General features: G+C 47.4%; 1 protein-coding gene across 1 annotated transcript in view; it reads right to left on the bottom strand.

Moving 5' to 3' along the window:
- Window positions 1-18,092, bottom strand: part of LOC118779259 (immunoglobulin superfamily member 21-like) — a 180,115-nt gene that overhangs the window by 31,818 nt on the left and 130,205 nt on the right. The window contains exon 4 of the mRNA XM_036531263.1: window positions 16,714-16,832. Coding sequence (XP_036387156.1) covers window positions 16,714-16,832 — 119 coding nt within the window. The remainder of the gene's footprint in view (window positions 1-16,713; window positions 16,833-18,092) is intronic.

The raw sequence follows: 18,092 nt of genomic DNA, 5'->3' as shown, positions 1-18,092 counted from the left end.
GTGGAAAAGAGGAGCCGAGAAGCTGTGCGAGGCCACAGAGAGCTTGGCACGGCCAACAGAGCACCCATCAGCTCCAAAATGTGCCCGAGAGCATGCCAGCGGGCCCCACGTCACCCCTACCCGTGTGCCCCGGAGACAGATGGCCGGCCCCGCACCCAGCTGCCAGGGCACAGGAATAGCTTCAGTGGCCGGGGGGGGCGGGGGGGGCGGGTGCATATTTTAAACTGTCTCTACTCATAAATGAAAACACACACTGCAGATGGAGTGGAAAGCCTGTAAGATCTGCAGGCCTCTTTCCCCCTTTTCCCCGTGGTACGGAGCCATTTTAAGCGCGTGATTGGTTGGATCAGTCAGCGGTAGTGACAGGATAGGTACCGTGGTTTACTGCAGAAACAAAATACAATAAATAGAAGGTGTTCCAAATGAAGAGGACAGTGTGGGCTGCTTAATTAGAAATGGCTTATTTAGCTGCTTTCCGCAGTTGCCACGACAGGGACCAACAGTAAACAGGTAATTGGATACTTATTGTAAAGTCACTTCACATAACGGATTTATTGATTGATACTGAACACAATGAGGTGAGGAGCTGGAGCTTGAGGCAGAGTTTGTGTGAGAGTCTGAACACTCGCCTGAATCACGCTGCAGAAAAACAGAACAGCTCAAGACAATGTGCTAAAGCCTGTGTGTTTGTGGGTTTTAAATCCTGGATACCGGAGTTAGGGAAGACCCTCTGCCCCTCTGTTTCCTGCAGTATGTGTGCAGGGACTGAGGTCTCTGCAGTGTGTGTGTGTGTGTGTGTGTGTGTGTGTGTGTGTGTGTGTGTGTGTGTGTGTGTGTGTGTGTGTGAGAGAGAGAGAGAGAGAGAGAGAGAGTGTGTGTGTGTGTGTGTGTGTGTGTGAGAGAGAGAGAGAGAGTGTGTGTGTGTGTGTGTGTGTGTGTGTGTGTGTGTGTGTGTGTGTGTGTGAGAGAGAGAGAGAGTGTGTGTGTGTGTGTGTGTGTGTGTGTGTGTGTTTCCTGCAGTATGTGTGCAGGGACTGAGGTCTCTGCAGTGTGTGTGTGTGTGTGTGTGTGTGTGTGTGTATGAGCTGGGGCAGCTCTCTGCAGTGTGTGTATATAGGGGGGAGGATCCTGCAGGTAGACTTGGCAGCTGTGTTCTGAAAGCTGCCAGCGCAACCTCTCTACACCTGCCTGCAGCCTCTCTACACCTGCCTGCAGCTCTCTACACCTGCCTGCAGCTCTCTCTCTACACCTGCCTGCAGCTCTCTCTCTACACCTGCCTGCAACCTCTCTACACCTGCCTGCAGCCTCTCTACACCTGCCTGCAGCTCTCTCTCTACACCTGCCTGCAGCTCTCTCTCTACACCTGCCTGCAACCTCTCTACACCTGCCTGCAGCTCTCTCTCTGCACCTGCCTGCAACCTCTCTACACCTGCCTGCAGCTCTCTCTCTACACCTGCCTGCAGCTCTCTCTCTACACCTGCCTGCAGCTCTCTACACCTGCCTGCAGCTCTCTCTCTACACCTGCCTGCAACCTCTCTACACCTGCCTGCAGCTCTCTCTCTACACCTGCCTGCAGCTCTCTCTCTACACCTGCCTGCAGCCTCTCTACACCTGCCTGCAGCCTCTCTACACCTGCCTGCAACCTCTCTACACCTGCCTGCAACCTCTCTACACCTGCCTGCAGCTCTCTCTCTACACCTGCCTGCAGCTCTCTCCACACCTGCCTGCAACTCTCTCCACACCTGCCTGCAACCTCTCTACACCTGCCTGCAGCTCGCTCTCTACACCTGCCTGCCGCTCTCTACACCTGCCTGCAACCTCTCTACACCTGCCTGCAGCTCTCTACACCTGCCTGCAGCTCTCTCTCTACACCTGCCTGCAACCTCTCTACACCTGCCTGCCGCTCTCTACACCTGCCTGCAGCTCTCTACACCTGCCTGCAGCTCTCTACACCTGCCTGCAGCTCTCTACACCTGCCTGCAGCTCTCTCTCTACACCTGCCTGCTGCACCCAAAGTGCTTCCCCCAGCAACACACTGCATTCGCCAGAGAGGGTCAAATTAGAGACAAAGAAATCTACATTAAATATTTACACTCTGGACTGCATGCATTTCCCTTATGCACCCCCGCCCCCCAAAAACACACACACACACGCACGCACGCACACACACACGAGATCAGAGATTCCTTTCTGTTGCCATTGTTGCTGTCATCATTACATATAAAACTCATTCAGTTATCTGAAAAAGTCTACATCACAACCCCCCCCCCACCTCCTGCCTGTGAGGTCAACAGTAGCTGAGCTCCTGTCCGCAAACTTCCTGATTTCTACCGCATCTCTAACAGCCTGTGTCAGCAGGGGCGCTGAGCAGGGCCTCCAGCAGGACCTCCCCATCCTCCACACCATCAGGAATCTCAAACGCTAACTCTGGGGCCTGCAGCCCTGTTAGCCCACCTCCCACTCACCCCCGACCGCAGGCACCATGACTTTATTCCACGCTTTCATGGACTAACTGCTGTGCCCTTTCCTTCCACAGGCTAAGCTTTAATCAGACGTAATCAGAAAAAATACACCGTGCATCGAAAATGAGGTGCAGAGCAATGTCCCGCTGGGAAAATAAATACCAAATAACTGCCATTAATAATAATTATACGTCAAAGCCTTCTCTAGTAGCCCATATATTAAGCAATGCTTGTCTACAAATAACAGTTTGTGAATTATTGCTGGCCATGTAACAAATAAAATTGCTTGGAAACTCAATTATGACATTTATAGTGTAGCTGTAAAGGTTTTTTTGAAAACTGTGAAATTATACAAAAGAATGTTACTTGTGTGGAGGTGTCTGCTGAAATAAAGTCAAAGAATGTTCAAAGTCAAAGTTCCAAAACAATAAATAGTGAAAATATTGATGCACCACTCAAGTTTAGTCGAAGTTAAAACTGAAGATGGCCACACTCAGTAAATATTTAGCTTACCTCATGCCCCTTATATGGCTTTTTGCTTGTTTTGTAGTCTGCCTCACTTGTACGTCACTTTGGATGAAAGCAATGTAAAATGCACCTTTTGAACAGGAGGTCATTTCCAGGGATTTACAAATTCCTTTACCTAATCTAATTTAGTGAATGAATCTCTGTGGACCACCAGTTAGATTTAGTCCACTCCAAATTATATTTGAACATTTGCACTTTCTGATTGCATAAGGCAGCTGCACAAACCATGACCAGAAACCTTTAAAAAAAAATAATAATGCAAGCTGTTCCTTGCCTGCAGAGAGCAAACGCCACCTGCCAGAGACCAGCGGTGCAGATGCTGTGAGGTGCTCTCCAGGACGCTGAAGGACAGGGGCCGCCGCTCGTGTCACCACAGAGGACAACCCCGGAGACCGGCCGCGACCGGAAACACCGCACAGGGGAACCCGCTCCTACAAGCCCTCGGGCCACACTGGACATATTTAATTACACATCCATGTGTCCAAGCCGGTGCTCGCAAACATGTGGGGCATTCTGTGGGTGCTGCGAAGTTCCTCGACATCGCAGCTCTCTCTGCCGACTCTGTCACAGCACTGTCATTTTCACCAATCCAAATCAGGCGCTGCTTCTGATACATGGTACACAAACACACCGGTGACAATAAAAGTCTTCACCTTAGAGACTGAGATCCCAGAGTCTGGCTAAAATGACAGCATCAGGGAATAGCTTGGGTTTAAAATGGCTGCCGATCTGATTTGTGCTTGGCTGGTAGAGTACCTTACATCTCCCCATATGCGGAGAATGATAGTGGGAACTACATTACATCACATTACATCACATTATTGTCATTTAGCAGATGCTCTCATCCAGCGGGACTGTTACTGTAGACGTAATGCTCAGGATGGCAGAGTCTGAGGCTCTGGCTGGTGGCCCACATCACAGGGTAATCTCGGGTACCCCATCTGGAGATGTGTAGAAGAACTGGGGGCAGACAGAGAGGATGAGACCGTGAATAACGTCACAGCCTCTCACTCGCAGTCTCTCTTATACCACGAGTGACGCGCGCGACACCCGCTGACAGCTACTCCACGGACGTTAACTCCCTCCTTATGAATAAACGATACATTATGAATTATGTGCTACATGTACATCAAATTAACAGAGGGATAGAGAGGAACTAAATGGAGTCAGTATCCCACGACGCTGCTGTGACACTGTGCATTCTAAGGAGTGAGGTCTTTATAAGCCTCGTGTTGGGCTTGTTCCTCTCAGCTAGCCTTACGTAAGTCTGGAGACAACAGTATGTTTCACTGGGATAACTACTCACAGACAGCCAAATGAAAGCAGCATTGCAATCCTCTTGTTCCTCCTGGATCCAGTGAATCACCCATGGCTTTTAATTTCTCTGGCTTGGTATGTACATCACCTCATTTTAGAGTATGGCTGTCAGGCCTCAAGACCTGCTGGTTAGCAAGGCTTGATCTTTTCTTCTGAAAAGCATGAGTGACTTGCCCAACTCAAACATATTTCTATAGAAAGAATATTCTTTGACAAGTACTCATAAATATTGAAGTATCTTTTAATATAATTGTAACTATAGGCATTTGTAATTTTCATCATCAAAAAAATTTTTTGAACCTCATTTTGCCTACATTAAACAAATGTCAAGAACATTTGAGAACATGCCAAGCATCTCCTCATGTGTCCATATACATAACTTCCTGAGGTCATTGGGTATATTTAATTTTGCACATTAAATCCATGAATCTTGACAAAGACATTTCAGCTTTACAAAAGTTTTTTTACTTTATGTCCTTTCCGTTCTTTTTACACGCCAATAGTTGAGAAAAGTGCAATGGGTGTAAAACATTGCGTTTTGGGAAATGGAAAAACAGGACTGTGTGTTAGACTTCAACTGTCATCACTGCTCCCCAGAACCAAGAGGCCCATTTTCCACGTGAGATATTTCACTCTCAGCAAATTGCCAAACGTCCCAAATTGAATCTGAAGGCTGCCTGCAGACACGATTTTAAAAACCTTTTCTTTTTGCCAAGGACAGGTTTTAGAACTTGACGTCTGCAAAATTTCACCATTTTTATTATCTGAGGTAACAACATCTCAGGGTAGTTAAGTCTTTTATGATTATAGTTCCTTCACCTATTGTATATTACAATATTGACATAATAAATTAAATCAAAGTGCACACAGTTTGCCTTATACTGTTGAAAAAATGGGACAAGAAGAAAAAAATACTTATGTTCTGTGTATACTGTATATTTGCAACCAATTAAAAGAAAAAAATATTTTGAAATATGTGTTGGCATGAGTGTTTTAGACTCAGATCTTTTGTGTAAACACATATTGTTCTACGTTGTACTTGGGGTGACCGAACCAACCTGTTACCCATGTGAAGAATAACAGCTGGACCGTTGCAAACATGTACATGTTTGCTTTACATTCAACCCTGCCGTCCAATCAAACGAGCTAGAGCTTTTAGATAACATGTATTATTACTTATTAACTATGACTAATTTCTTATTAACTATAACTAACAGTTCTAAACAAAACTAAATACAATGAAATAAATAAGATAAAGAGATCTCCAATTTGTCTGCTGGCGCAACACTTTTGTCAGAAAATCACAAAATTACAAAAAATAGCAGATAATGGTTAATATCTACATCAAAACCTAATATTAAAACAATACATCTGAACATGTGGGAAGTGATTTCACAGCTTCCACAGAAACCTTACAATCCATTTCCGATATTCTCATAATGTTTGATCACTATTACTAAAATGTGTCGCAATCTATTTATCACCTGTTTTCTAAGCATGTAAATCAGCTGTTAATATAAAGCGTAAGCTAAATTTCAATCACAATAGCTAATCACATAATCTTTCCTCTGTGAAGGATTTAAACATAGGTGTATATTTATATCAATTCAAACTAACTTCAGAGGTAGACATAATCCCCTTTGAGAGCTTGATTTATGTTTGGACATGTAAAAGTAAAGAATTTGCTCAGAATTTACGGGATAATTTAAAGACCTGGAAGCGGTGAGGTTGTTCCAGGACTGCTGAGTGCTCTGATGTCTCCAGTCAGGATGGGAAATATGACCTCTGATTTACAGACCTATCGATACAGGAACTCCTGCATAGAGCTGCGGCAGCTGTCTACCGTGAGAAGTAAAACTGATTCATAGATGATACCTTACAAGCCACGTTAGAAAATACTTGTGATTCATATGTATTCAGTGCACATTTCAAAATAAATAAATAACAACAGTCATTATAATTAGAAAATAAATGTGCACACAGTGAGACTATAATTATATGAGAGATAGCGCTGGGTTTTAACATAATTTTATGATGGTTTTCCCGTTGGTGCCGCAAACTGCCTGTTCCTCTGGACGTCACCAGCATGTGCTGGACATTGTTTTTCAAAAGAGAAAGAGAGAAAAAACTAATTTACAAGCTGCCTACCATATTCTCTAAACCTGCATAACTTTGTCTTCCCCAATCGTTATCTGTTTTTACACTGTTTTTATGCTTTCAGAAACAGAATGCCTCCGTCCTCTGGTGAATTCACCACAATAAGTCAGTTGCAATTAAAGGCTTGTACTGAAAGGGAACAGTTCTTGGTTCAGTGTTTTTCTCCAGTTGTTTTCTGTTTTGTAAGTGTAATTGGCCTCTTTCTCTCTGTCTGTCTCTCTGTACCTCTCTATCTCCTTCCCTTTCTCAATCTCTCATTGATTTGAAAGGTGCACTGTGGGAATTTATTTTGGGCAACAATTTCAACATCACAAAGCCGCAGTGATAGATGGGAGGAATAGTGAGAGATTGGGAGAATTGAGAAAGAGAAAAAGAAAAGCATATACATGAATCAGGAATGTGTGCCGATAACAATAACAACTCTATGTAGGTAATTACCTTCCTAGTTGTGACTGAATAAACCTTTATCCCTATATTTGAGGCAATGAAGCATTTATGTAACATGACCTTTCTGGGTGTGCAAGTCGCAGTGGGTATTGGGGGAATTATGTAGGAGAATCTATACACAGCACGATGCTCCATATACTTCATATAAAACAAATCACTAAGTGGTTTTCAGCAGTATTCAGGGCATGCAAGTCCATGGTAAAACAAAGTCCTCACTCATTTACATGTCCACATCGTATGATCTACTCAGGAAGGCAGGTCACAGAACTGCCATTAATTTCAGTAGCAGGCTGTTATTTGTGTGTGTACCCGGTCTGCCAGGGCCCCGAAAGCAGGCAGAGACAACCTTTCTCGTCCTGCCTGAAATAGCAGGGCTATAACTGTAAGGCAGGTACCTCGCCCGCTTCTCCTCCGCTCAGTCACAGAGGGTTAGCGCAAACGCGGACATGCTCTCCGGCAAAGTCACAGCGCACGCTGGCCGCCAAGCGCCGCGCTCTTCATTATCCCAAACAAGGTATCATTTACTCCCGGCCCCATCGATCTGTTCAGGGGCGATCAGACAAACAGATCGACTTTGGGGCGCTCGGTGCGGCGGATGTTTCCGACTCCGCGTTCTGCCGCTCTCTCGTCTCATTCTGCCGACGCCGACGTGCTTCGTTAGCCGAGTTAGCTCGTTTCTGCATGAGTCACACCGTCCTACACCGAAAAATTAAACAAGAGTCGCTGCGGAGAAAACTCCCAGAGACACCTGACCGTACCGAACATTTTACAGCGAGCCTCGCAAGAATAGTACGATTCAAAGAGATTCCCCAAGTTTACTGCGCACACGTTCACTGACTTCCTTCCAGAACAGCTTCGAGCTGCAACACGCCCCATCGATAAGGGCATAGTGAACAATTGGTCACGTTTGATGATGCGGTACCCTTTTAAAAAACCTTTTGAGAGTACGACATGTGTTACTCACACCTGCAACAGGTGTGGCATCGGCGGGCATGTCTGTGATAATGCGCAAGCGGTCCCTCTGAAACGACACGTTTCGCCTGTAAGAGCCCTCCGCTAACAGCACTCGCCCCAAGCGACCCAGTTACTGTCAATTACTCCGAGACGTTTCCTGAGCGCAGAAACGACAGCCGTTTCCTAAATAAAGGAGATTGCTGTGTGCGCTCTCCAGTCCTTGGAGGGGTCATTACACTCCCTCTCCTTCCTCCAAACCAGCAGTCACAGCGTGAACACGCCGCACATACACGACAACTTTTCAATTCTTCCCCTTCCGAGCTGACTCAGTGGACCCCTCGAATAAAAAAAGCGTCTCAGATCGAGAATTCCTCTTTCTTGCTCTGCCCCGCCCACCTCATCTCATTTGTATTCGGCTTAAGGAAGCTGGCAAATGGTGAACAAATCCATTGGTTGCAGGCCTGCAGGCTGCATTCGGGAGCCTTTAAACCTACACTTTTTTCATCCTTCCCAATTTATTGCTTGTCCCTGGCTCTCTGTGAGCGTCAGCTGGACTAGACTGAGAGATCTCTGAGCACACAGTCCAGGGGAATGGAGAGCTTAGGGACCGCGGAAAAAGTCCCTGGCATCTTAAACTTCAGTGCCGTGTCAACAACTCTCTTTATCACTTTACCAAAACAATTTTCTTTCCAAAATGAGATTTCCTTGGTTTAAAGAGGACAGAAAAGGGAACTGAACTGTCCTTGGTTTTAACAGCTGAATTCCTTTCAGACAAAGAGTGCTAACAGTTTACCAGTCCATTTCCCAGGTTAAAACCTACCCACACTTCAATACTGCCGTAGTTTTATATAGCAATTCAGCTACCCATTTAAACTTTCTTTTTAGATTTGATTGTGGTATTGTGATGAAACTCAACTGTGTTTAGAAAAGGTTACCAAACAGCTGTTTTCTCTTCCCGAAGACTTAAGGCTGGCCTTGCCTTTCTTGGCACTACGAACAGCAAAATGTGAGGGGTTAACCTTCACCTGTCCCTAAAAAACTGTACTGAGTTTTGTTAGCATTTTTATGAATTGCCGGTGTGTGAGTATTTCTATTTCATGTTTCTGCTTGTTTCGTTTACTGTAATGTGAGTTTGAATGAATGTTTAAATGTTTGTTGTTTCTGATGCTTATTTGACCTGAACCGGCTGTTTTCTGCTGATGCTGGTTGCCGTGTGGCTGAATTTTTTGTGCATTTTTTCCATGTTTTTGTGGGTGGTGTATCAGCCAGTGCCAATACCAAAATCAACAGAGACAGAGACAGATAGATGGTGAGGGAGAGAGAGAGAGAGAGAGAGAGAGAGAGAGAGAGAGAGGGAGAGAGAGAGAGAGAGAGAGAGAGAGAGAGAGAGAGAGAAAGAGTGAAACATCCCACAGAGAACTCTCTTCAGTTGATGGAGAGCCTGCCATTGTTCCTGCAGACGTTGGAAAATGACTCAGACTTCCCGTAACGGGGTTATTAATCACACAATCAAACTGAATCACCTTTCAGCTGAGTGGAGCTGCGCCTCTGCAATGACCACACCCAGTGGAATCCCCCATGGTGGAGAGAGGGAGGGCTAATGGCGGGAAAACTGAAAGATGAGAGGGAGAATCTGCCAAAGACCCAAAGACAGCCTTATGGAGGAAACCGACAGAGGACGACCTGTGTGACATCACAAAATCCTGGGCACCAAATGCAGAAAAGCTACTAAAGAAAACCTAAGTCAAAATAAGATTCCAGCAAGTGTGCTGAACACTTGAGGAAGTGGTTTACAGTCATACTGGCTGACAATAAATGTTTTCCTTGTACTAAGAGGATAAATGTCATAGCAGTCTGCTCTCACTGTGAAAATACTGCACTTTTACAAAGTCAAAGAACAGTCTAGTCTAGAATAAAAAAAAAAAAAAAACTGACAACCAAGAGTTTACGCACCAAAATGCACTGCAGGCGCTTCAGATTATAATTGGTTTCCAAAGATAACACAGACAACAAAATCGTGTCACGCTGACACGAGTGTGCCAAGTACACGACTAGATCAGGAAAGATACTGTGGCCTAAAAAACCTGCGAAAATTACCCTACTGCCACGTTCCTACACCTCTCTGAAGCACAGGACAGTGTGCCAGAGCCAAGCCACAGCGGCAAGCGCGTCCTTTCAACCGAAGACTTCTTGTCAAAATAGTTTGGCCAATATGACATCAGATGAAGCTCGGGAAGCGCTGGGAGCAGAGCAACGTCACACACGCCACGCACACGGCCGAGAAAGGCGAAGAGAAGCAGGGAGAAACTGCAGGTGGCTTCACACATTCTTTCACTGAGGTGGAAAACGGTAATGAGGATGAAAGTTTAGAGAAACTCAGGGAGGGCCTGCTCGGGAGAGGTGGCTTATGGGAAACACTGGCAGGGCGTGGTCCTGCAGCCCGCCATTGCTGGCTGTCAGTAATGACGTGCTCCATCATTGGCTGACCGTGGCGCGGGACGCGTCGGGATTAACGAGGGGCTGTTTACGGAGGCGACGCCCCGCAGGCTTTAATAAACAGCCCCGGGTCTCACGCGGTGAAGATAGCAACCGATCCTCCGCCAGGCCAGTGAGCTGCGCCGTAGAGTCAGCCGCGCAACAGCGGCTCAGCGGGAGCGGGAAAATAAAAACACGCACACACGACGTGAAGAGTTCTAACCGACGGGTTAATCGAACGGCGGACACAAACGCCCGCGCTCCGCCATTATTTAACTCTGCGGTGAGGATCGGTGAGGGGAGGATCAGCAGGGCCGGCAGAGCATCTGGCCTTCCTGCGACATCGAGGGTGAAATAGGAGGCTTCGCACTCCACGTCATAGACGCTCGCGTGTCACATTAGCGATTGCCACATGATGGCCAGATGGCCTGTTATCACCTCTGCACGCCTGCCTTGTGTTAGTCCACGCTGCCATTTTTTCTTCATCGGGCCAGGAAACGCCTGACAGCTCAGCGTGAGGGAAGGGTGCTTAGCACATTACCCTGTGTAACTCATGAGGGACCTGCCATATGCATCAGGAGATACGACTGAAAGAGGGTTATAGCTGTATGCAAAGAGGAAATCGATGCTTCAATCTCCGTCAATGACACTTTATCTAAACATGTTTAGCCCAGTTAAAAATGATTTTTAATGGAGAATGTTAGATATTAGATCTCCCGGTCTTATTCACCACACGCTGAAAGCAGAGCTTGCATATCCAGCAGACGCGGAGAGGAAGGGCTGAGCTCCGTGCACAGAGCAGGTGATGGAGCGGAAAGTCTGGAGGACATCAGAGGCTCTTTATTGTCCCCTCAGTCATCAGCCCTGAGGTGAGCTGTCACTCAGAGCCTCGGTAAACCCTCTGTTTGTAAATACTGTCTTTTCAGCCAGCCTAAATCACCCAGTGCACCGCTCCTTCCTGCCCTATCACACAGCTGCACACGTGTGCTCCTGCACGTCTGAGTGTGTGTGTGTGTGTGTGTGTGTGTCTGCTTCATGAGTGTTTGTGTGATTATTCTGGGGGGTCGCACATCATTCACAATAGCAGCAAAATCTTGTTTTTGACAGAACAAATATTTTTTGAGTAGAAATGAGTTTTCCCAATGCCTGGAAACCCTTATGTGTTGATGTGAAAAGGTTTCTTTCTCCTACAAGCACTCTGCATGGTGAGTGATGGCCACTGCTCACGGAGCGGAGTGCCATGTGGAGAATCGCTAAAGGATGCTGCCGTGCACAGCGCTTCAGAGAGGTGCTGGAGACGACTGGAGCACAGACAGCGCTGTGATGTCACAGATAACCAGGAAAATGGCTGGTGTGTGGACTGGAGAAGAGATGGCATTGTGATGTCACAGTGGAGAACCAGAGAAAGGGCTGGTCTGCGGAACAGAGCAGAGATGGCATTGTGATGTCACAGTGGAGAGCCAGAGAAAGGGCTGGTGTGCGGAACAGAGCAGAGAGGGCATTGTGATGTCACAGTGGAGAGCCAGAGAAAGGGCTGGTGTGTGGACCGCAGGATGAAGGGGGGATTAAGAGGAAGATAGAGACTAAATGGAAGAGAGGAAGAGGAAGAAGAAGGGGAGTAAAAATATAGAAGAATAGGACGATTGAGCACTGTAATCATACAACAATATTTAGGCTCACACATCAAAAAGGATGTCATACAGCCAGAGTGAACATTGTATTTGTTGGGAGTGAATAAAGGACCCCACCCCCCGCCCCCCCCGACACCTGCACTAAAAGCTGGAGAAAGGTTGGCTAGCCCATCAATCCCCCTGGTGTCCTCCATGCTAAAGCATACGCTTGTGTCCGCAGGAGAAGCATTGCACAAGGGTTCGGGGGTTTCATTACAACCCCCTGGCTAAATATATACGCTACATAATTAAAGACGGGCGTCCTTAATTGAAACGAATCCTGGTTTTATGGGATGAAAGAGTAATTACTCCCCAAACACCATAGCTCATTTCCCCTGCTCCCCCTGTATATAAATACAAACTCCAGCTGTCTTGTGAAGGGTGCTCTCTCAATTACCTCCTCTGCTCTCTGGAAAGGTTAAAGCAGAGGGACCCCAGATATTGTGTACCCTGGCATGCAAGCAGAGACTGTATCCACAGAGATGCACTTTAACAATGATACGTGCTTTTTATTCTTAATCACCTAATTTTGATTTTGATTTTGTAGCACCCAAACGCTGAGAAGTAAACATAAAATTCAAAGTGTCTTTTATTAACTGCGAGAAGCAGTTTCGCATCGCACCATCGATCAACTGATTAAAGCCGAACAAATAGATTCATGTCTGATGGTTAGGGGGTGGTGTCGTATCCGCGGACACCCGGCCACCCCGGGGACCTGGGATTCGACGTCCCAGACGAGGCTTGCGGCTGGCGTAATTGATCTAATTATTTGCATGGCTGGACTAATTTAGCATTGTCTCAAGGTCACTGGCAGGAGCCGGCTTCCAAGGCACACATTATTCAAGGTGCGGAGGCAGTGTGGAGGACCACGTGCTAAATTAATCATTAATAGCAATCACAGGCAATTAATCAACTGATTAGACCAAGCGGGCTTTAATGCGCCCGAACGCCGTGCAGCTGTTTAATGAGGGTTTGACACTGAGGTGACGCAGACTCCGCTGCTGCCCGTTCACCAACCATCGCTGGCCGTTCCCGCCAAACCGCCAGATCCTCCCAAGCTGCTGAACGTCCCCTGTACGCAGCTCTGAAACCCAGAGAAAATCAAACTCTCAAAACTCTCTTGAGGATTTTCTGTTCTGTAACTGGAGTTTTTTTTTCCCCCCACACAAAAAACAGTACGGAGGGAAAGGTCAGAGTTCAGGACATGACGACAGATCGGGGGTTCAGCAATGGCTTGCAGGAGCAGCTCTGAACAGTACTCTTCTTCAAGCTCAAGCGTTGGAAAAAATTGAGCTGCCATTGTGGAGTGAATCTTTAATGGAGAGGGCTTCATGGCAACCAATGCTTCTCAGTGTGTTGGCGAAGCCCAGCTCAGCTCAGAAACAAATGTACAATTAAAAAGTCTGAAACGGATGGTAGTTTCAGTGGCTGTGAGCCAGTGGGGCTGGCCAGTCAGAATACTTTGCTGGGAGCACATCCAAACATACGTACGGAGAGCATATTGAGACTCGTTTGATTCTACAGCCTCTGAGCTGTCAATAAACAGCCCTAAGGCGAGGAGAACCGCATGGCCTCTGGCACGGGCGTCACAGGAAGGCCGAGGAAAAGTCTGAGAGAGAGAGGAAGTTAAGAAGTGTGAGAAGTGTGAGGGACACGGGCCACAGCAGCTGAGAGCTCGGCCTTCGGAAACAGTGATTGAATTCCTTGGCAGGGATTCATTAAAATGATAATTCTTATTTATGAAGTCCGCTAAAAAATTAAAATGTCCTGCTTGTGCAGCTTCCCATTAATTAACTTTTCTTTGCTCTTTCTTTCTTTCTATTTTTTTTTTTTTCTCGGGTGAACTTGGCACTCTAATAGGTTATGAATAATTCTTTTTCAGCTTACACGGCAATTAGCCATGACGCTGAAGGCCACTCCATGTCTCCTTTACGAGAGGAGTGGCCCACACTCAACTGAGCTAACGCATACACACGCACACGCATACACGCGCGCACACGCACACACGCACATGCACACACGCACACGCATACACGCGCGCACATGCGCACATGCGCACACGTACACACGCACACGCATACACGCGCGCACACACACACGCACACGCATACACGCGCGCACACGCACACGTACACACGCACACGCATACACGCGCGCACACGCACACACGCGCGCACATGCGCACACACACACGCACACGCATACACGCGCGCACACACACACGCACACGCATACACGCGCGCACACGCACACGTACACACGCACACGCATACACGCGCGCACACGCACACGCATACACGCGCGCACACGCACACGCATACACGCACACACGCACACGCACACACGCACACGCATACACGCGCGCACACGCACACGCATACACGCGCGCACACGCACACGCATACACGCGCGCACACGCACACGCATACACGCACACGCACACACGCACACGCATACACGCGCGCACACGCACACACGCACACGTACACACGCACACGCATACACACACACACACGCACACATACACACGCATACACGCGCGCACACGCACACGCACACGTACACACGCACACGTATACACGCGCGCACACGCACACGCACACACGCACACGTACACACGCACACGCATACACGCGCGCACACGCACACGCACACGCACACACGCACACGTACACACGCACACGCACACACGCACACGCACACATACACACGCACACGCACACACGCACACGTACACACGCACACGCATACACGCGCGCACACGCACATGCACACACGCACACGTACACACGCGCGCACATGCGCACACGCATACACGCGCGCACACGCACACACACACACGCACACGCATACACGCGCGCACACGCACATGCACACATGCACACGTGCACACGTATACACACACACACACGCACATGCACACACGCACACGTACACACGCACACGTATACACACACACACACAAACACTCTCCCAAATCACACTTACATAGACGCTCCCCTAGTCTGCGGGTAAGAGAAAGCCAGAGGAGGTCAAATGAAATGGCCAAAAAGCTGGAGAAGAGAAGCTGTTTCTCTGCACTGAGCCAAGGGGAGTTGAAGCGAGAGGCACGCTTCCCAGGGAACTGCTGTGGCCAGAAATACAGAGGCTAACAAAGGAACGGCATGGCTAACAGATCACTGCACGCTGATGCTGACATCTGAATCTGTAAAACCCCAGCTCTCCTCTCATCTATGTGTTATTTTCGGCCTCCTTTCAGAAATCCAGGGATTAAAAATAATGGCAGCCAAAGAAAACACAAAACTCTAGGAGAATCTTCTCTGCACAAAGATTACCATCTCTCTCTACTTTTTTCCATTTAAAGACATTACATAAGAGGGAGCCGCCTGCAATTTTAAAAAGCTCCCCTTATAAAGTAAACAGGCCGCTGTAGTTCGCCTGGGAGGAGGACAATTCATATTACCTCTATCTTTTTTTGGGCACACAAAGAAATCCATTTGCTGCTGGGATTAATTAGACTGTCATAATATGCCTGAGAGTATGAGTTTAAACAAAGTGTGTATATGTGTGTGTGTGTGTGTGTGTGTTTGTGTGTTTTTGCAATCTCACAAGTTTGTGTGTATGCGTGTGTGTGTGTGTGTGTGTGTGTGTGTGATAGTTGTGATTACCCATACCCCATGTCCTGACCTATGTGCCTCTCACAGATGTCTGTAAAAAGCTCCTTATTGAGATACCATGACCTCTGTCTCAGGGTGATCATCCAGTACATCACTGCTGAAACCTGAAAAAGATCAGAATTCTCCTCTCCACTATTTCTACCAATCAAACGATCAATAAAATTTGATTTGCCGTTTGACAAAGGAAAGGTCACGCAGCTCATTCGGTATGCCTCAGTCAATCTAAGATGAAAGGAAGAGCATCGGAAAAGAACACTCCCAGAGGGAAGGAGAGATGACATGCCATCAGCAACACAGGAAGTGAAAGAATGAGAAAATCTCACAGCAGTGATGAGCTGTGGAGGGGGTGGGAGAAACACTGGAAACTCTCAGCTTGCTGAGGAAAAAAAAGGGGGAAATACCCCGCCAGAGCTCTACTCTGAATGGCTGGCTAGGCTCCCTAAATACAGGACAGCAGCAGGAAGGAAGGGGGGAGGGGTATTAAGAGGGTAAAATTAAGCAGGAGCTATTAAGCAGTATGTCTAAAATGCGTGCTCTACAGTAGACAGGGGAGCTGGGAAGTTCAAATCCCAGGTGGGGCGGTGCTGTCGTGCCCTTGAACAAAGTGCTAAACCCAGGCTGCTTTGGTAAATGTTCAGCTGTAGAAATGGCTGACGGGAGCTCTGGAAGTCACTCTCTGTTTACCAACGATAGCTGCATCAGTGCAAAGCACTGCTACGACAACTGGGCGGTTCACCCTGGAGCAACGCGCTTCATCTGAATTGTTTCAGCAAAAATCCAGCTGCGCAAATGGATAATGTAAAAATATAAGGATTTAAGAAAAGCAAAGGGCTATTTTATAAAATTAGATAGAATTAATTAATAACTCTTAAGCATATTTGCTGCTTGTTTTCATAACGGCTGAAAAGCATTTTAATTAAAATAAAGTGGCACTGATGTTCTTGAGCAGCGCAGGAGAACATCCACATTGGGCATCACTGGTGTGAAACTGGATCTGACCCATCAGTGACGATCGTGGTCACTCACCCATCACATTCAGGAAGACGTTTCCGGAGGCCAGGACCACCTTCTCCCTGGTCGCCCGGTCATAGATGCCCACGTGACACTCGTAGGGTCCATTATCCGAAATCCGCACCTCTGGCAGCCTGGGGGAGAGAGAATGCTAACTCAGCTATGTAATAACTCATTAATTACAAAGTGAAGAAACATTCCTGAATGAACTCTGCTCCAGCAGCCTGGGGGAGACAGAGTGCAAATACAGCTATATAATAACACAGTAATTACAAGGTGAGGAAAACCGCTCTGAATGAACTGCTCCAGCAGCTTTGGGGACATTGGATCTGACACCCCCTGGCCAGATGTGTACAGACACACGGTTTTAGCAATGCAATAAAAAACATAACAGCAACAAAAAACAAACATTTCTGAATGAAACAAACTTTCATTGCCATCAAGAAGATACCAGTAGCGTCGCAATTACCCGGCTGCGGTTCGCCTGTCTTTGAAATGTCGGCGCCGTCATCAGTATTCCACGACAGCCCTAATGTGTCAACAAGGATAATCAAAGCCAGACACAAGCAACCGCGGGTAAGCGCTGTGATTTATTTCAAAATGGGAGCGATTGTCCTTGCCGTCTGGATGTTTCAGACAGCCCTCTCTGTGGGAGAGGCAGGGGGGGTGTGCCGAACAGCATCGCGCTAATGAGTTCGGCGGCAGGGGAGAGGAGGGCTGGAGAGATCGCTCTTCCGGGGAGGGGTCCCGGTCCTCGGGAGCCATGCTCCGACCCCGCTCTTTCCGGAAGAGGTACGCTGCCCGCGGCCTTAAAACAGCAGAGTCAACAGCTCCTTTCAGAAAGGAAAAGCTCTGCGATTTCGTCCCGCCTCGCAGCCCTTCTGTGGGCATGGTCTCCTCCATACCGCGTCCTTTAACGGGAAGCAAGGGCTCACGCTCTCAGGGAACAGACTGTGACCGAGTTTGGTGCTTTGCACAGGCATCCCTACTGTGCACAGTTCTGCTTTAACCACGTTCTAAATGGTTCTGAATGTGTTCTAAACAATTAAAAATGGTTCTAGCTGGTTCTAAATGTGTTCTAAATATTCTGTCTTCGCTGTTGGAAGCATTTAGAGCTAGAATCTGAGGCACTGTGTGTGTGTACTAACTAAGGAATGACTACCTGGGCATTCAAGGCTGTACATACCCCACTGTAAATGATTTATTACACAGTCGGTGCAGCTTCCAGGACCTTGAGGACACCTCCTCTATCCCTGAAACGCTGTTCTTTCTGCACTTACAGGTCTGTTCCTTGAACAGCAGCTGCAAAATATCAGTAGCTCTGGATTTACCCACACATCCTATGGTGCAGCGGGTTTCTAACAGTAAAAGGACAGCATTTTGGCTATTTGATA

This window comes from Megalops cyprinoides, chromosome 6 (genome assembly GCF_013368585.1).
Source record: "Megalops cyprinoides isolate fMegCyp1 chromosome 6, fMegCyp1.pri, whole genome shotgun sequence".
NCBI classification, from domain to species: domain Eukaryota; kingdom Metazoa; phylum Chordata; class Actinopteri; order Elopiformes; family Megalopidae; genus Megalops; species Megalops cyprinoides.
This window is presented reverse-complemented; position numbering and strand designations above follow the sequence as displayed.